The sequence below is a fragment of the Camellia sinensis genome, chromosome 1 (genome assembly GCF_055761805.1).
Source record: "Camellia sinensis isolate YWXY chromosome 1, ASM5576180v1, whole genome shotgun sequence".
Classification (NCBI taxonomy): domain Eukaryota; kingdom Viridiplantae; phylum Streptophyta; class Magnoliopsida; order Ericales; family Theaceae; genus Camellia; species Camellia sinensis.
Genome location: NC_138961.1, coordinates 96482930 through 96503811, shown reverse-complemented (window position 1 = coordinate 96503811; position 20882 = coordinate 96482930). Strand labels below are relative to the sequence as shown.

Below are 20882 nucleotides of genomic sequence, written 5' to 3'. Positions count from 1 at the left end.
AGATCTATAGAGCATAATTGAAATGAATTGAATGCGCAAAATGAAAAGTATGGAACATACCAGGGTTGGGCCTCGAATTCCGACAAGCTCGTGACCAGCTGGTGCGGGCTCAATGGGAATTTGTTAGGTCTCTCCAGAGCGTCCCTAGCATGTCAGTGAAGTAGGCAGCTCTGGCCATCCCTCTCTCTGTCTCTTCCCAAAATCTCTCCTGCCGCGGGTCTTGAGGAGGGTCCTGACCGCTCAGGCCCCTCTGCCTCTCCCTCTCACAGCTGGAGCTCTCGCTCCCTTACCTCCATGAACGACGGTCAGAGACGGCATCAGATATGTCTGGATGAAGGTCGCATAGTCGCCCTCCACACAGAAGTAATCCACCTCCAGCCCTATTATAAACTAGATCACCTTCCCAGTAGAAAGTCGGCGTGTCTCTCTCATCGATACTGGAGGTGCCATCGGTATGAATGGGGCAGGCAGTCCTAAAGTCTGACATGCGAAATGATCGTCCAGGAACTAGGCAACGCAAATCGAGCCCTCGAGAAGGACATGGTGGCGAGTGATGACCCTATCTTTGTCATACTGGGCTCGAAGCCCTGATGGTATCGCGTCCCACGGCTGCCATGTGATCTAAAAATAAGAGAATGAATAGATGATTAGTTGCCATCAGTTGACTAATGTGTTCATTAAGTTGGTTGAAAAGCGGAATGACTTTGTTTTGGGTTACATCATGTGTCGCAACCACATCAAAGTACTAACGAAAAAACATGAAGTTCTCCCGGGTCCTATGGCGGAGCTGGCCGTCGTATACCCGAGAAAATGAGACTGTCACCGGAGTCTCCTCTATAGGCTCTGGAGCAAGAGCCGGGAAGTATGCGTACGCCCACAGCTGCAAGGAAAATGTGACCAATATAGTGTATGGGTAGATACAAAAAATGCAAAACCGAGAGCATACAGTGTATGGGTAGTTACAGAGAATGCAAAGCAGAAGTTACACGTGTTGAACAAATGTAAAGTTGGAAATGCTAAGTAGAAAATGCAAAGCAAAAAGGGGGAACAATGTTGTGTACCTCCCAAGCCCGCCAGTAGCCACCGATCAAGCTCCCACTCATGCGAGAAGTCGAGCTCATGTATCCGTATAAGGTGGAGAGGCTGGCTCCGTCCCAGTTGTAGAACTGAACCCGATGGAGCACTACCAATGCGCTTAGCAAGTACAAGCCCACGATATTCCACCTGTTCGAAAACAAGGTGATACCGAAAAGGAACATGAGGAAGCCCCTGGCATACTACTCTGTCTCATCGACTGTCTCGGGCTCAGACCCCCTATACTGCTCCTCGAACCAGCTATATCGGACCATGCCTGCCCAGAGTGTCAGTGGGTATGCCCCAAGCAGTGTGGCCCATGCTGCCTTCCAGCTATATCAGATCACTCCCTACGCTTATGCCGGTGATCATGGCGAAGTTGTAAGGAGGCATCGTCATCTCCCCCATGGTGGAGAAATGAAAGTAGTTAGTGGTGTCCCACCACCTCTCCACTAAAGCCCCTAAGAGAGGGTGGCTCGCTACGACCCGAGTCAGGCTAGAGTAGAAGAGACCGAAGCCTGTCTCATCAATGATGTCGCGGACTCTAACTGGGAGCTCACCATACCAGTCTCGAGCAGTCATCGTACCGTAGCCTCTGAAAGAGCGAGACTTGTCCTGCGATAATGCATGAGATGCAATCAAATCAAGCAATGAAAGTATAGTTGAATATATAGAAATAATGTATGAGATACAGTCAAATCAAGGCAATCTATGCAGTAAGATCAAAACAGTGCAAGAAATGCAAACAGTTAAGGGTAGTATTGCAGAAAAACTGTGTTCGTACCTATACGACGATAGCCGACAAATGAGATGCTGGCTCTCTCAATAGAAGGTCATCTGGCACATCTTTAGTGAAGTCGATAAAGGCCTTGATGCCTCTTGTAGTAGGCACTATATGAGTCTCAGGGGGGTACCTCGCTGGATCAAAAGGGCGTATGCTCGGTGGTAATGGCTCCGGCTCGGCCTCAAAGTCTACCTCAAACTTTACTGGAGGAAGCACGGGGATAGCCTCGTCATGTGGGATATCATCTGCCATCTGAAATAGATACAAGAGAAGCAAAAATGAGGTAAAATGAAGAAAAATGGTGAAACTTTGAAAAAGTCAACCCTAGGAGAGGGAAAAAAGTCAAAGAAAGTCAAAACTCGGAAAAGTGTACTAACCTTGGGATAAACTCGAGGGGAATGAGCCTAGAATGGTGGAAATGGAGAAAGAAGCGTTGAAATCAAATTCTGATCGGTTCAAAGTGAAGAGAACTAGAGGGTTTTTGCGAAGAAAATGTTTTTAGGGTGTTGGAAAACGCATAGAACGCTTGGATCTAGAGAGAAGGAGCACCTAGAGAGCAAGGGAGAAGAATTTCGTGCAAGGGGTTTGTGAGGAAATGAAGTGGCACCACTTGTTTTTTAAGACCCAAGTGTGAAAAGTCGAATTTGCCATAATCTGCCGTCGATGGCCGGCAGTGGCACATCGATGGTCGGCACTGGTATATTGGTGGCTGGCAAGGGGCCGGCGGCCTCCCTTGATGGCCAACATGCTTCCACAAGCTTCCTCTGCCTCTTTTGCTTTGATTTGTGTCCTTGGATTCTGAGAGGTCCAAGGTATGCTCAGTGTTTGACTTAGAATGTCTTCACGGAGGCTCAGAATCTCATTTCCGATGCACGATGATCATCGGTCATCAACATGAACAAGGTGTATCCTTTTTATCATATTGCAACTCTTCCGAGAGGTAAATCAGGAGTTGCCTTTGAGTCATCTTTAGCAAACATGCTTTTGTTGTTGCATAGAATGTGCATTGCTTTTATCGTTGCGTAGAGCATGCATTTTGAATTGTTGCATAGAACATGCATTATCATTGTTGCATAGAATATACATGTTGCATTGAATATGCGTCTGTGGACGTGCCCTTGGGGGGCATACTACCACAGTTCGGACTCAATGTCATGGTTCTTAATCTGATCTCACAGTGTGCGATGTGAGATTGATAAATCACCAAAGAGTCAAAATCCGGCAAATCGTTTTGGAAAACTGATTTTTATAAAGAAGTGCCAAACATGGACTGTTTTTCCAGATATAGAGTTGCCACCTAAATATTTTTATGTTTGGGGAAATTTAGAAAACCCTGACTCGTTTCCTAAGGCCATGTGTCAGTCATCACCAAATTTGCCTCGGCTCGGGAACTTGGGTACAATTGGGGAAGGTCATCTATGAGCTCCCTACTCGCCCGATCAAAGATCGACCACTACTAAACATGATATCTTATTTTTGAAAAACACATGTGTCCTTATTCTGGTTAATTGGCTAGAATTACTATGTGATGCGCATAGCAAAACACGTATAGACTAGATCGCCTAATTTGGAACAAAGCATTGCATATCCATTTGTTTGGAAAATGGTTTGGAGTTTGCTACTCGTAAGTAGGCTAAAATGCGGATTTGATGAATTATTCCAATTCAAGTAATCCAACCTTCACCCACAGGAATTCAGGCAGTTTATATCATATAAGCAAATAGCCTCATGGCAAGCATGCTATCATGGCAGCACTCACACTCATGCAAGATGCTAAAGCGTAAAAGCTTACCTGGTACTTCGAGCCAAAATAATAGCTAGTTAGTAATCAATGCATGATCCTAGCTATGTTAAGATAGCTAATGCAACACATGCGAGATACAACTAGAAATAGGCTCGGCTATTCTAAAATGGCATATGAGATGTAACATTTGATAACATGTATTCAACATGGAATTGAAATACGATGCAGTTTGTGTGATGCGCCGAACCCGGTGCATGCAAGATAGATGAATGTAGGCAAACATGCAGGCATAAGTATGCTAGACAGATGAATGGATGCAAACATGCAAAGCATAAGTATGCTAATTGAAAATGACCTAAAACTAACCAACAAAAACGGTTAAGTAAAAGGGAGAAAGAAATGGAGGTTGGAAAACATGCATACACACACGCACACTTATTACAAAATTGGCCCTCTCGAAGGAGGGTCCGAATAAATAATACATGCCAACTAATTAACTAACTAACAAGCTAATTAATTATTACAAAACTGAATAAATAACTAGCTACAACTAATTATTACAAAACTTAATTAATTAACAAATTAACTAACTAACTACAAATGAAAAGCAACAAAGCTGCTCCAGCTCAGTTCACAGAAGCAGAAGGGTATGCATGCTCGCATTCGGTTTCTCACCTCGAAACACCTTCTGGTTGCTCTCTTGAGGCTTTGCTGGCAAGGTGTCTTCCAGTGCTTGCTGCTGAAACTTACCAAAACATTGTTGGGGAATGCACCAGTGGCCTGCTAGCCATGAGGAGCCTCTGCCGACCATACTGTCGGCCAATAATGCACATTGCCGGCCAATGATGAGGGTCTGCCGGCCAACAATGACAGGGTGCCGGCCACTGGTGTGCTGTGACACCAAGCTGCAACAAAGCACAAAATAGAGGAAAGAGAGGGTCTCCCAAGGGTATGTCCGCACTATGCCACCCCATATCACCTCGAAACATCAAGGGAGAGGCATAGTCGGATCCATGACCATCAATCATGCATCCCGATGCATGATGGCCAAAGATCCAACTTGTGCAAATCAATGTAAAATGAATGCACAAATAAACACATAAAGCCTAAAACTCTATCATGGATCATCAAGAGCGTCGACGATCGAGAATTGAGACACGTTTCATCACTTGAAGTATGAAACACCCCTCGTTCCTCATACTCGGATTAACACTTAATCCAAACAACGATGCAACACAAGCATGGCAAACATGTAATATGACTTAAGCATGCAAACACGCGATGCAGTATGAACAACCTAACAAGGCTAATGGCATGCAACAACTAGCATACGCAATGCAAATGTCCATTAGCATACACAATGCAATGATGGCATACTCAATGCAAAGTGAAATAAGCATACAAGCAACATGCAAGTGAGCATGCCGAATGGACTTAAAGCAAAAAAGATGAGACCTCAATCATGCCCCAAATCAATGGCCAAAGTGTTGAAATGATGGTATCAAAAGCATGAAATGACAAGACAAACATGCATGCCAATTGCCTCAAGGATTAAGACACAATGATGCAACTCTTAAGCACACTTAAAGAGTGATAAGCATGGATATGTGACAGCACCATAAACTCTGAAAATCATAGGAGTGATGCCAAACCTCCCAAACAAAGCAAGTATAGCATGTTAAGAGACTCAAAGCTCAAAGTTGGCAAAAAGGACTTACACCATGGCCATGCTAGGCAAGCCCCGAAGGGCCAAGGGGACCTAAAACAGTCCTAAGGCAGGTCCAAACAAGACCAAAAACAAGCTCAAAACTAGCCAACACAAGCTAGAACACAAGTCCGAAAGGCATGAAGCATGCAAGGCTACAAAGAGGCATTACACTACACCTATTAAAAGCAAACATGGCATGACTTGGATAGCATAAAACAGAGTTACATCATGGTATAACAAGACCAAAAATGCACTGATATGATGGCCCAAAGGCCTAGGCTTGATGGCATGCACAATGATCCATTCATGAGGCATAAAGAGCCAAACCTCTAAGCCATTAAAAGCATGTCAAATGCAAGTGTATGACCACATTTCATGGACTGAAATAATATTCGGAATGATGGCAAGGCATGCAAACATCACATGTATGGCATGGTAGGGGTCTCAAAACCTAAGGCTAGCCAAAGCATTTACACTATAGCTATACAAAACATGAGTGATATGGCCATGGAAGCCCAAAACAGTCCTAGGACAGCCCAAAATAAGAATAAAATCATGCTGGAGCAAAGCCAAAATATGCTAGAATGATGAGTCAAAACACCATGCACACAAAGCTAGTAAGCAAGAATTGTTCTACAAGTATATGGAGTATGCAAAAGATGACCAAACCAACTTTGTACAGAGTTATGTCATGGAAAAACATCACCAAAAACATGATGAAATGGACTCAACATAAGGTAGGAAAACATGCTACTTTGATGAGCCAGAAATAGGCTTACACTACACATATAAGAAGCATGCAAAAAGTGACCAAACCAGCCATGGAAAGACTTAAGGTAGGTCCTAAAAGTCACAAAAAAGTTCCTGAACCAGGCCTCAAAAGTATAGAGAGGCATGCTCCTTTGAAAGGCCAATAATACAAGCAAACAAGAACAAGAAGAGAGGGGGTCACCCCCTCTGATTTGAGGCCCCAAAACCACATGCCTACCACTGAAAATCCACTGGATTTCAGTGGTTAAAAGGCTAAACAAAGACTAGCCCAAAGGCCTTAAGGCATGGCTCAAAACAAGGCCAAACAAGGCATACAAGAGGGTTGAAGACCCTTAACAGCAAAAAGACCTTAAACAACCACCAAAAGCACTTAAATACATAACTTTTTTCAGTTGAAAGCAAGGCCTAAAACAATATGCAAAGATGGCCAAAATGAGGTACAAAAAAATGCTAAAAAGGGGAAAATACTCACTCTTGAAGATCAACTTCGAAACCAGCAACCTCAGGGGCCAAAAACTCACTTTTAGAGCTCAAGTAACCCTCCGAAGAACCTCAGTCCAAAGGTGGTGGTGTGTCTCTATGTGTTGTAGTGCAAAAGTGCAAGAAAAATGGATTTTAAGGCACAAAACCAACAACAATATAGAGAGAGAGAGAGAGTAAGAAATATATATATAGAGAGAGATATTTCTTCTAAAAATGGCTGAAACTCTACTAAGGAGAGAGGGCCTCTCCTTATATAGAAGAAAAACAAAGCCAAGCTTGTTAAACAAGCTTGGCAAGAGCTTCATCCCTCCATACATGTGTATGGAGGGGAGATGAAAGGATTCCAGTTGGTTCAAAAGATCTGGAGTGAAACCTGCTGAGACAGGGGTTCTGCCGACCATCAGTGGTGGCCGACAGTGGCCCATTGATGGCCGGCAGGCTCAATCAATGGCCAACAGCAACAAAGGAAATGCCGGTAGGGCCAAAAGCTGGCCGGCAGTGCACCAAGAAAAACATTCTGAAAGGACCAAGTCATGGTCCAAGAATGGGGCAGAAAGGATACAGGGTTTGGAAAGCTCAAACCAATGACGTTCCGCCGCGAAAGTCGAATACCTGATGAGCAATCGAACTTGTGGCTGGATGTACCTGCATGCACGACCAACTCTTGAGGACGGTCAAAAATGGGGTGTCTACAGCGTCATTGCTTATTTTGCATAGAATACGCCTCTGTTTTGTTTCTTGCATGTTGTGCACAGAAGCATGCCTTTAACATTTGTGTTACGGTTATTCATCTTGCATGGAATATGCATTTGTATTGCGTTGTACCCGTTGAGTTTTTTTTTTTTATTCAGGAACGATATTGTATGTATGGTTCATTCAAAGCCGGTGCAACTAGACGATATTGTATGTACGGTTCATTCAAAGGAATTCCGGGTGAGATAATTCCTGTCGTTTGAGCACCACGTTTTGGTTAGAAGCATTCGGGTACACCCAGTGCTTACGCCACACCTTGTTTGGTTAAAAACACTCAGGTATGCCCGGTGTTTATACCACTCCTTCGTTGGTTAGAAACACTCGGGTACGCCCGGTGTTTATACCACTCCTTTATTGGTTAGAAACATTCTGGTACGCCTGGTGTTTACACCCACACCTTGTCGGTTAGAAACATTTGGGTATGCCCGGTGTTTACACTGACTCCCTACTGGTTAGAAGCATTCGGGTACGCCCAGTGCTTACACCATACCCCGTTGGTTAGAAACACTTGGGTCGTGTGCCCAATGTTTATATGTGTCCGACGCTTATACCACCTTGCTTCGGTTAGAAACATTGGGTCGTGTGCCCAATGTTTATAATACCCTTAGGTTAGAAGCATTTGGGACGTGTGTCCAACGCTTATACCACCTTGCTTCGGTTAAAAACATTGGGTCGTGTGCCCGATGTTTATACCACCCTTCCGGTTAAAAGCGTTTGGGACGTTTCTTTGACGCTTGTACCACCTTGCTTCGGTTCAAAACATTGGGATGTGTGCCCGATGTTTATACCGCTCCCTTGGTTAGAAGCGTTTGGGACTTGTGTTCGGCGCTTATACCGCCTTGCTTTGGTTAGAAACATTGGAACGTGCTCTAATGTTTATACCACCCTCCAGTGTTTGCACCGCTCCCTTTTCTCTCTCGCACGTGGCGCGTTAGGATGCTTTGGTTAAATGCATCTGGACGGAGTCCGATGCTTGTACCGCTCTTTATTTTGGTTGGATAACAGTTGGATGGGTTTCATTTGTTATCACTGCTTCTTTCCTCGCGGGTACTGCGCGTTGAGGTCTTGTTTACTGGCTCGGGTGCGCCCGATGATTGTTGTTCTTTGCCTTTTCTGTGTGAGGCGCAGTTAAGATTGCATAATTTTCTTACATCCTTTCTACATGAAATGTGGTTTGGTTCATGTTAACTTGCTTATGTACGAGTTTGCGGTAGCATTTCTTTGCATAACATTTGTATTTAAATGCTTTATTACAGCCTCATTACATGATCATAAGTTATGTTCTCCATTGTGCATATCATTTGCGTTTTGCCCCAGCCTGCGGGCACATCTATATTGCTATCTTGAATGTCTGTCTCAGTCTTGCAGCCTTGTCAAAAATGGGTTGTCTCTAGGCTTTGACATTCACTCCCGTCATTCCATGACTTTCGAGTTCTATCAAAGAGGGGCAACTGTAGACACCCCATTTTTGACCGTTCTCAAGACTTGGATGTTCTTGCAGGTACATCCGGTGACAAGTTCGATTGCTCGTCGGACACTCAAATTCTGTAGTGGAGCGCCATAGGTTTGAGCTTTCCAAACCCTGCATCAATTCTATCTCATTTTTGGACCATGTTTTAGTCCTTCCAGCATGTTATTTTTGGTGCACTGTCGGCCATGATAAGGCACTGCCGGCCATGGACTTTGGCCTGCCGGCCATTGATCTACCTTGCCGGCCATCAATGAGCCCCGATGGCCGGTCGGCCACCAGTGCATCACTAAATATTTTTTTGATATTTTGTGCCAGCTGTTGCACAGATTGGAGCATCTGCTTGCACGTGGATGGTTAGATCTTTTCAAGAGGATTTTGTATCTTCTATATATGGAAGGCTTCCTCTTGCTTGTGGAAGGTTACAAAAATTTTGTCAGCAAAATTTCTCTCTCTCTCTCTCTCTCTCTCGCTCTCACTCTAGAATCCTCTCTCTCTCTTCCTATTTTGTGCTTGAAAGTGGGAATTCTCTACACATTTGCACTAAGACCCTTGACCAAACACCTTCATCTTGGAGCTAAGGTTTATGGTGGCCTAGTTTGAGGTCTTGAGGTTGGTTTTAGTTCAGAATTTTGGTTGTTTTGTTGTTGTGCTTCAAAGGTATAAAGCTTTCCTTTTTCAAGCTTTGTTTTAGTTGATTGCTTGGCCATCTCTTTACACTGCTTTGACCTGTTTTTCAACCATAAAAAACTCTATTTTTAAGGTTTTAAAATGTTGGTTTAAGCCTTGTTGAGTTAGGGGGGTAGTCTCCTCTTTTGCTTTTTGGCTAGTGAAGTCTTTTGTAACACTTTTCAAGCTTTTAAAATAACTTTGTTTTGGCCTTTTAACCCCTGAATTCTAGGGAATTTAAGTGGTAAAAACTAGGCTCTTGTCACGCCCCAAACTCGCCCCTAAAAGTTTGGCATGACCTACTCAGAAACGGGCATCAAATTCAATATGTATAACGTATGGGGCCTGAACGGAAGCATTTAACAACGCATAATAACATCCATTGAGCTAATACTAACATACCAGGATCAACCACTTTAAGTCAAGTAATTTAACGTATGATAAACACATACATAATTACATATATACAAATATACAGGCCCACCTCCGAGTCTGAGGGTGTAACAAAACTATGATGAGGGAAGTATAACATGTTTTACAACATCAGACACAAGATTCAGGGCACTAGGCTAAAAGCTCCGCAAGGACTCCACAAAAAGGAATGAGCTTCGTCTAAATGTTTGGTCGTGGTGTAATGAGCAAAAGATTGGTGGTCTAAGCTGGACTAGGACTGACCTCCTAATTGAGTACCTATAGGGACAGACATAACACGGAATGAGCGAAGCTTAGTGAATAATAGTACTTAAACAAAGTAATGATTAACTTGGACTATAATGTATACAAATGCATAGAACATATGAATAATCTTATTCTGCAATTATTTCCAGAACGGCCTCGGGCCCAGTGTTTAAACAGAGTGGTTTCAAGTCCAATAGCACACAGAATGGCCTTAAGCTTAACGAATTTTACAAATCGGCCTTAGGCCAACGGAGTTTATAGATTGGCCTTAGGCCCAGCAGATTTTACGGAGTGGCCTTAGGCCCAGATATCAACAGCGGTTTTCAAAATTGCCCACACTCTGTGGCTTATAACAGAACAGCCTTAGGCCCATTAGTAACAAACCAGAATGATCTCATATTCACACAGATACTATTGTTCAAGAATGAACATAAGTTCCATTTCTTCGTTAAGAAACGACGTAGTTCACTTACGGAGAATAGAATGTTAATATTAACTATTAACAGTAAACAAAATGTACTATGCAGTACTATTACTCACTGTGTTGTAGCGGAGCGATACTCCTGGATTGTGACCTACACACATGCACAATTTACAATTTAGTTCATTTTCCTTTTTAAATCATTTTCTAATTCGTTTCGCTTCGAACAAATTTACAGACATTTAAAGGCATCAAATACAGATTTCAATAATATCAGAGGGTCAAGCACGTAAAACGGAGCAGACAAAATTTCCCAACATGGGCTGCACGTGCGGCAGTGGTCACCGCACATGCGGGGATTCTGCCCTGTTTGTGCAGTCCGAAATTGAAGTAAACACCCAACTTAGTAAACATCTCATATTGCTCAAAATAGATCCATTTATTATTAGAATATGGTTCAATCATATATAAATAGGACTCATAAACATATCTAAATAGGAATATGAATTAGGTCTTTAATTCTTTGAAACTCAAAAACATAGCTCATTTCTATGATATATCCAACTTTCACACATATACATATATATAACCATTGTTCACATAGATGAGCTCAAACATAAAAATTAAAGGGATGGAATGTAATTTCCTACAAGATAGTTCAAGTTAAGTCAAAAAAATCAAGGGTAAGGTTATCTTGCCAATTGACCAACATACACACACAAGACCACAATTACAAACCCTAAGTGATATGAATGAAAAGGGAATTCTCACCCAACTCTAAGAAAAAGGTTATCTAAGGTGAATCTTACATACCTTAGTTCAAATTTTCCACAAGTTCCTTGATTTTCCTATCTTTTCCTTTGTTGAAGTCTTCCTCTCAACTCTCTTCTTCTCTAACTCCCTCTCTCTCAGGAGATATTTTGAGTTAAGGATCATGAGTCAAGTGTTTAAAGAACTAAGTTTATATAAAAGTGAATAAAGACAAAAATCAATCAGTTTAATCATTCCAAATTGAAATTTCACAGAAAATCATATTACGACCAAAAAATCATGTTGATCTTATATGTAAAATCAATTTCAGATTATTAAGCTTCTAAGGCTTCCAATTTCTGATCCAAACATTATAATTGTAACAGATATTTCCCCTATTAGACAGATGTGAATCTATATTCATAAGATTCACTTAATTAAACTTCATTTCACATGAAATTTCACAATAAACATATAAATGCGCAGAATAGGGGACTGAAAGTATACCAAAAAACATGTACGAGGGTCGGGTTATTATACTCTCCCCCCCTTAAATAAGTTTCGTCCCTCAAACTTGTTTTACCTTAGGATAGGAACAGATACGGATATTGGTGTTGCATGTCCCCTTCTTTTTCCCAAGTAGCTTTGGTCCCATAATGTTCTTGCCATTCAATTTTCACCATAGGGATTTCTCGATTCCGCAGTTGTTTCACTTGCCGATCCAGAATACGAATTGGTCTTTCTTCATACATCAACTTATCATCCAGAACGATTTGGTGGAAATCAATGACATGAGACGGGTCTGGTAGATATCCTCGAAGTATAGATACATGGAACAAATTATGTAGTTGACTCATACTAGGTGGAAGAGCGACTCGGAAAGCTACCGATCCTATTTTTTCCAGCATTGGGAATGGACCAATATATCGGGTGTTAATTTATCCTTTTTCCCGAATCTTGGATGTCCTTTCATTGGGGTGACTTTGACAAAGACATGACTATCCACTTCAAATTCCAAATTTCTACGTTAGTTATCCGCATGACTCTTCTGCCTACTTTGAGCAGTTTTCAATCGTTCCCGAATAGCTTTAATCTTTTCTGTTGTCAATTGGACAATTTCAGGCCCTAACAACGCCCTGTCTCCAACTTCAGTCCAACACACAGGGAGTGACATGGTCTGCCATACAGAGCCTCATAGGGCACCATTCCAACACTCGAATGGTAACTATTATTGTACACCAACTCTACCAACGGTAAATGAGTTTCCTAACTTCCCTAGAAATCCAGAACACATATTCAGAGCATATCTTCTAATGTCTGTATCGTTCTCTAGGATTGTCCGTCAGTCTGAGGATGGAAGGCTATGCTAAACTTTAATTTTGTACCCATTGCTTCCTGTAGACTTTTCCAGAATCGCGAAACAAATTTTGGATCCCTATCTGACACAATTGAGACCGGGACACCACGGAGTCTTACAATTTCATTCACATAAATCGCAGCAAGTTTATCTGCATTATACTGAGTCTTCACAGGTAGGAAATGGGCAGACTTAGTTAGCTGATCTACAATGAACCATACAAAATTCATACCCCAAGGAGTCCGTGGTAACCCCGCAACAAAATCCATGGTCAGATGTTCTCATTTCCATTCTAGGATTGGAAGGGGTTGCAATAACTCTGCCAGTCTCTGACGCTCTGCTTTTACTTGCTGACATTGTAAACATTTAGAGACGAAGTCGGCGATCTCCTTTTTCATACTTGGCCACCAAAAATTTTGTTTTAAATCCAGATACATCTTGGTACTCCCGGGATGCATTGAAAATCTCGAGGCATGCGCTTTTTCCATCAATTTCCGTTTGACTTCTGATACGTTGGGAGCACATAACCTGCCTTGAAATTTGAGCACTGAACTCACCAAATTGAATCCCGGTTTCGGTTTTGTCTCTAACTCATCACATATCTTCCTCAAAGTTTCATCTTCCATTTTACATAGTTTGATCTCTTCAAGTAATGTCGGTTGGGCCATCACTGCTAATACTATGGCCTCCTGCCCAGGCATCACAAGGTCCACCTTCATTTTATTCAATACAATCACTAACTCTCTTTGTTCCGTAAGCAAATTTGCCAAATTTTCCATACTTTTCTAACTAAGTGCGTCTACAACTGTATTGGCTTTACCAGGACGGTAATGAATCTGTAAATCATAATCTTTAATCAGCTCTAACCACCGTTGCTGACGCATAGTCAACTCTTTTTGGGTAAAAAGGTACTTGAGGCTCTTATGGTTAGTGTATCCTCGCAAGCAGTACCATATAGATAATGCCGCCATATCTTCAAAGCAAAAACTACTACGGCTAGCTCAAGGTCATGTGTGGAATAATTCTTTTCATGGGGTTTGAGTTGTCGGGAAGCACAGGCAATAACCTTTCCACTTTGCATAAGTACACAACCTAAGCCCCTATGGGAAGCATCACTATAGATCACAAATCCTTCGGTACCATATGGTAGAGCAAGAACTGGAGCTGTAGTTAATTTCATTTTTAATTCTCAGAAAGCAGATTCCCACTGTTCTGACCATTCAAATACAACTCCCTTTTGAGTCAGTTGAGTAAGTGGTATAGCGATTTTGGAGAAATCTTGAACAAACCTCCTGTAGTACCCAGCTAATCCCATGAAACTACAGACCTTCGTCACATTGGTAGGAGTTGGCCAATTCACGATTGCCTCAACCTTGTGTGGATCAATAGAAACTCCTTCATTTGTTATCACGTGCCCCAAGAATGCTACCTCATATAACCAGAATTCACATTTCTTCAATTTTGCATACAATTTCTTTTTTCGCAGTGTTTGAAGAATTAAACGAAGATGATCCTCGTGAGCTTCTGCATTCTTCAAGTAAATGAGGATGTCATCGATAAAAACCACTACAAACTCATCCAGATAAGGCTTGAAAACACGATTCATTAAATCCATAAACGCTGCTGGTGCGTTAGTAACTCCAAAGGGCATAACCAGAAATTCATAATGACCGTATCGAGTTCGGAAAGATGTTTTCTCAACATCATCGGCTTTGACCTTTAATTGGTGGTATCCGGACCATACATCAATTTTCGAAAAGATTTGCGCCCCTTGTAGCTGGTCAAACAAATCATTGATCCTGGGTAATGGGTACTTATTCTTGATTGTCTCTTTATTAAGTTCCCTGTAATCTATACATAATCGGAGTGTTCCATCCTTCTTTTTCACAAACAAAACTGGTGCACCCCAAGGAGAAACACTCGGGCGAATGAACCCCTTATCAAGTGAATCTTGTAACTGAACCTTTAATTCCTTCATCTCAACTGATGACATTCTATACGAAGTCTTAGAAATGTGTTGAGTTCCCGGTGCCACTTCAATTGTAAACTCGATTTCACGGTCTACTAACTCCCCTGGTAACTCTTCCAAGAAAACATCCAGAAAGTCACGGACAACTGGAATCAAATCAGTATTCCCATTTATCACTTGCCCCTCCAAAACACTACATAAATAACCCTGACACCCTTTCTGAATTAATTTATAAGCCTTCATTGCAAAAATCAAATAAGGTGGAGAAGTCACTCCATGTCCTTGAAAGGTAAATTCTGATTGTCCCGGAGGATGGAAACTGATTTTCTTAGTCAAACAGTCAATAGTTGCACAATATTCACTCAGCCAATCCATACCCAGAATAATATCGAAGTGAGTCATGTCAAGGGGCAATAAGTTGGCATATACCCGGATATCCCCAATTAGGAGTTCACAAGCAAAATATATAGATGTACAGACCATAGAGTCTCCCAAAGGGGAAGACACACATAGCATATAAGATAATACTTTTTCAGATTTATCAAAATTTTGAGCGAATAGTTTTGACACAAAGGAATGGGTAGAGCCAGAATCAAACAATACATGAGCAGAATGACCGTGAACAATAAATATACCTAACACCATTGTTGCAGCATTTTGCACATCTCCCAGAACCAATGCAAACACCCTGCCTTGTCTTGCGGTGCCTTTATTATTAACAGGCTTAGCAGCTGACTTGGTGTCGGGAGTTGGTGTAGATCCCGCTGAACTTGTAGTAGCCCTATTGCCATTTTGTTGATTCCTCTGAGGTAATCCCTTACCAAATGACCTATTTTGCCACATCGAAAACATGCTCTAGACAACCGATAACAAGTCCCACGGTGCTTCTTTCCACATTCTGAACAAACAGGAGTCGAGTCTGGAGTAAGGGTGGAAGAACTAGAAGTCCCTGAGTTTTGTTTCTTGCTAGGTGGAGTGGTTGACCCCTTTGACAATTGTGTGTTCTGCCTCTTTCCTTTCCACTCGGAAATCCGAGTCTGTGCAGCAATATTTCCTTCTGCTATAACAGCCCTCTCTAACACATCAACATAGGTGGGCAACTTCAACATGTTGACTCGATCCAGGATAGCACTCCGTAATCCCCCTGTAAATTTTCGTACCTTCTTAAAATCCGTATCCACCATATGAGTTGCAAACCGAGCTAGTTCTGCAAATTGAGCTTCATACTCTGCAACGGTCTTATTTCTTTGTCTAAGAGTTTCAAATTCAGTCACCTTCTTGTCTCGTATACTTTGAGGAAAGTACTTGTCATAAAACAGTTCCAAGAATCAATCCCATGTTAACCCCTGGTGTACAGTTCTTGTAAGCATCCACCACCTCCGTGCCTCGTCTTCCAGAGTGAAGCTAGCAAGTTGCACTTTTCGGGCTTCAGTACAAGGAAAAACTTCGAACAACTTTTCTATCCCCAGTACCCACGCTTCAGCTTTCATTGGTTCTATTCCTCCTTTGAATGATGGTGGCTTCATCTTCTTAAATTCCCTCGTGAGTGTGATAGTCCGGTCCTCAACATGAAAATCTTGTACCGTAGGTGGAGGTACTGGTCGCGGTGGCGGTTGTGGCTATTGCTGTTGTTGCCGTAAAGTCTCTGCCATTTCCATGATCATTCTTTCCGTTCTGTCCAACCGTGCAGAAGTAGCATCTTCCGGATCTTCCGTTCTTGTTCTCACCATATTCTACATGATAATCAATTACAATATACACAAGGAATATACAATAAACATGGATCCAAATCATTAGCGTTAGCAGATTACATTTAATGTTGCCATCAATCTTTCCATATGCATTCAGAATATTATGCATGATGCCTAAGTCTTTTCTAGACATCCTAAGGCTCAATGAATTCGTGTGTGAGATAGCAACTCGTCCTCTGATACCACTTGTCACGCCCCAAACTCGCCCCTAAAATTTTGGCATGACCTACTCAGAAACGGGCATCAAATTCAATATGTATAACGTATGGGGCCTGAACGGAAGCATTTAACAATGCATAATAACATCCATTGAGCTAACACTAACATGCCAGGATCAAACACTTTAAGTCAGGTAATTTAACGTATGATACACACACACATAGTAATATATATACAAATATACAGGCCCACCCCCGAGTCTGAGGGTGTAACAAAACAATGATGAGGGAAGAATAACATGTTTTACAACATCAGACACAAGATTCATGGCACTAGGCTAAAAGCTCTGCAAGGACTCCATAAAAGGAATGAGCTTCGTTTAAATGTTTGGTCGTGGTGTAATGAGCAAAAGATTGGTGGTCTAAGCCGGACTAGGACTGACCTTCAGATTGAGTACCTACAGAGATAGACATAACACGGAATGAGCGAAGCTCAATGAATAATCGTTCTTAAACAAAGTAATGATTAACTTGGACTATAATGCATACAAATGCAGAGAACATATGAATAATCTTATTCTGTAATTATTTCCAAAACGACCTTGGGCCCAGTCTTTAAACAGAGTGGTTTCAAGTCCAGTAACATACAGAACGGCCTTATGCTTAACAAATTTTAAAGATTGGCCTTAGGCCAACGGAGTTTACAGATTGGCCTTAGGCCCTGTAGATTTTACAGAGTGGCCTCAGGCCCAGATATCAACAGTTGTTTTCAGAATTGCCCACACTCGGTGGCTCATAACAAAACGACCTCAGGCCCATTAGTAGCAAACCAAAATGATCTCATATTCACAGATACCATTGTTCAAGAATGAACATAAGTTCCATTTATTCATTAAGAAATGACGTAGTTCACTTACGGAGAATAGAATGTTAATATTAACTGTTAACAATAAACTAAATGTACTATGCATACTATTATTCACTGTGCTGTAGCGGAGCGATAGTTCCTCCCAGATTGTGACCTACACACATGCACAATTTTCAATTTAGTTCCTTTTCCTTTTTAAATCATTTTCTGATTTGTTTCGCTTCGAACGAATTTACAAACATTTAAAGGCATCAAATACAGATTTCAATAATATCAGAGGGTCAAGCACATAAAATGGAGCAAACAAAATTTCCCAACATGGGCCGCACGTGCGGCTGTGAGCCCCGCACGTGTGGCTGTGAGGTCCTGCACGTGCCTGTTTTCCAGTAGCCTTAGCCCAAAATCCCCTATTTTCTGCACGTGCGGCTGTGAGCTCCGCACGTGCGAAAGTGCTTCCAGCACGTGCAGCCATGACCCTCACACTTGCGGCGATTCTGCCTTGTTTGTGCAGTCCAAAATTCAAGTAAACACCCAACTTGGTAAACATCTCATATTGCTCAAAATAGATCCATTTATTATTAGAATATGGTTCAATCATATATAAATAGCACTCACAAACATATCTAAGTAGGAATATGAATTAGGTCTTTAATTCTTTGAAACTCAAAAACATAGCTCATTTCTATGATATATCCAACTTTCACACATATACATATATATAACCATTGTTCACATAGATGAACTCAAACATAACAATTGAAGGGATGGAATGTAATTCCCTACTAGATAGTTCAAGTTAAGTCAAAACAATCAAGGGTAAGGTTATCTTGCCAATTAACCAACAGACACACACAAGATCACAATTACAAACCCTAAGTGATATGAATGAAAAGGGAATTCTCACCAAACTCTAAGAAAAAGGTTATCTAAGGTGAATCTTACATACCTTAGTTCAAATTTTCCACAAGTTCCATGATTTTCCTATCTTTTCCCTTGTTGAAGTCTTCCTCTCAACTCTCTTCTTCTCTAACTCCCTCTCTCTCAGGAGATATTTTGAGTTAAGGATTAGGAATCAAGTGTTTAAAGAACTAAGTTTATATAAAAGTGAATAAAGACGAAAACATATCAGTTTAATCATTCCAAATTGAAATTTCACAGAAAATCATATTATGACCTAAAAATCATGCTGATCTTAAATGTAAAATATATTTTCGATTATTAAGCTTCTAAGGCTTCCAATTTCTGATCCAAACATTATAATTGTAACAAATATTTCCCCTATTAGACAGATGTGAATCTATATTCATAAGATTCACTTAATTAAACTTCATTTGATACGAAATTTCACAATAAACATATAAATGCGTAGAATAGGGGACTGAAAGTATACCAGAAAACACGTACGAGGGTCGGGTTATTACAGTTTTGAAGTCCAAAATAAGAGGGGGTGGCCTCCCCTCCTTGTGTCTTGTTTGCATGTGCAGATGGCCTAGCATGTGAGCATGTTTTTCTACCTTTTTGTGACTTGATCTCAGCATGTTTTTGCTACTGATTTGGCATGCTTTAGCTCTATTTTGAGCCTGCTTGGTCATATGAGTCTTGTCTTGCATGGTTGTAGTGTAAATGGCTTCACTAGCTTTGTGTTTCAAGGCCTCTAACATGTTTTGCATGAGATCATTGCATGTTGTAGCATCATTTAACATATAATTTCAGTGTTTATAGCTCTATCTTACTCTCACTTCTATCACCCTTTTATGGATTTTGAGAGTTGTGCTTTGAGCCTTGTTTGTGAGCCAACATGTTTGCATGTTTTTTGGTCTTTTATGCTTCCATCTCAGCATGTTTTGGCCACTATTTTGGCATGTTTTCGCTCTGTCCAAAGTTGGTTTGGTTATTTGAGTTTGATATGGCATGCCTCTAGTGTAGTGCTCTTCACTAGCTTTAATGCTTTTGGCTCTTAACATGTTGTGCATGTGTTGCTTGCATGTTTTAGCATTATTTTTCATGCCATTTCAGCATTGAAAATTCTGCAACCTCCTTAATTTCTTCATTTTTCCATTTATTTTGAGGGTTGGTTAACTTTATGATTGTGTTTAAGCTTGAGATAGAGCTTGTGCTCAATGGCTTTAACTCTCTTTTGAGGGTTTCTACTAGCCAAAGGCATGATCTCTCTCATGTCTTAAACCATCCTTTTGTTAACCCCTCTCTCATTAGAGGACAAACACTTTGGACTTAACTGGTTAAACAATGGCTTGGTAATGCTAAATTGAGTAAATGAAATTGGACAAGTAAAACATGACTAAGATAAGCATGTTGTGTTTGCATTGCGTTGTGTTCAATTAGACGTTATATTGAACACACGGTAAATTGGTCCATTTCATACTCAAGGTGATGAAATGAGCCATTCCCCTTTGTCTCCATCACCCTTGATCATGCATGATAGGGTGATGGTCCTTTGAGTCATGTTTTTGTGCATTTATTGAAAGTATACAACTTGGATCTTTGGCCATCATGGATTGAAAATGCTTGATTGGTGATTTTGGATCCAAGAGTGCCACTCCCTTGATGTTTTGAGATGATAAGGAGGGGCACAGTACACACATATCCTTGGAAAACCCTATATTTTTCTCTGTCTGTGCTCTGTTGCAGTGTGGCAATTCAGCACACCAGTAGCCGGCAGTGGCTCACTTATGGCCGGCAGTGCTTCATCCTTGGCCGACGATGCCTCTCTTTGGCCGGCAGATGGCCAGTAGCAAGAAATCATGGCCAGCAGGCCACTGGTGCATTCCCAGTATTGGTTTGGTAAGGTGTCGCAGAAAGTTCTTGGAGTAACCCTGTAAACAGAGCCTCTCAAGAGCAAACCGGTGGACTTTACTAGGCAAAAACCGAATGCATGCATGTTCAACTTTCCAAAACAGAGCTGAGGCAGTGTAGTTTAATGCTTTACTTGTTTAGTTAGCATGGTTTTGTAATTTAATTGATTGGTTTACTAATTAGTTAAGTGTTGTAGTAATTAAGTAGCTTAGCTTAGCTATTGCTTTATTTTGTTGTGTAATAATTAGTCTAATTAGTTTAATTTGATTAGTTCAATCAGCTTAGCCTAGATTGTGACGCCCCGATTCTACACTATAGGTTGCAGTCAAGGGAGAGTCACTAATGAGTCCTACGGTCAATAACCAAGTAAGATCCCAGATCGCCGGAGGAGTCAAAATAGCCTCCCTTCTAAGTCCAGCTTTCTTAGGCAGCGCACTACTCTTTTGACAGATCTTAAAAGGTATTGACACAGGGTCTCATAAGTAACAAAAGGGTTCATACATAGAATATGTAACAATCAATATATATATATATATATAACTCAAAAGATAGTGTAGACGTCCCCGAACGCCCCGGGAGGGACGAGCTCCCGTTCCGTTCATTTGGGGTCACTACAGCTCGGACTCTCAAATTGTCACGGTTCTTAATCTGAACCAAAGAGT

At 41.3% G+C, this 20882-nt stretch overlaps 1 protein-coding gene across 1 annotated transcript; it reads right to left on the bottom strand.

Moving 5' to 3' along the window:
• Window positions 1-1407: 1407 nt before the first annotated feature.
• LOC114270096 (uncharacterized) lies at window positions 1408-16155 on the bottom strand. The gene is made up of 7 exons (XM_028211493.2): window positions 15985-16155; window positions 15538-15933; window positions 14624-15433; window positions 13988-14539; window positions 13218-13373; window positions 1865-2110; window positions 1408-1689 (listed from the first exon to the last, which is right to left on the bottom strand). Exons 1-7 carry the CDS (start codon window positions 16153-16155, stop codon window positions 1408-1410), a joined length of 2613 nt encoding a protein of 870 aa, XP_028067294.2.
• Between the last annotated feature and the right edge of the window lie 4727 nt (window positions 16156-20882).

Bases quoted from the DNA above. Each gene is read 5' to 3' on its own strand.
- LOC114270096 (XM_028211493.2), bottom strand. From the start codon at position 16,155: ATGAAGCCACCATCATTCAAAGGAGGAATAGAACCAATGAAAGCTGAA. The intron at 2,111-13,217 runs GTGAGTTCAGTG...TATCTATTTCAG, and splicing joins CGAAACCGGGATTCAATTTG to ATGGCAGATGATATCCCACA. The intron at 1,690-1,864 runs GTATAGGTACGA...GCATTATCGCAG, and splicing joins CTCATTTGTCGGCTATCGTC to GACAAGTCTCGCTCTTTCAG.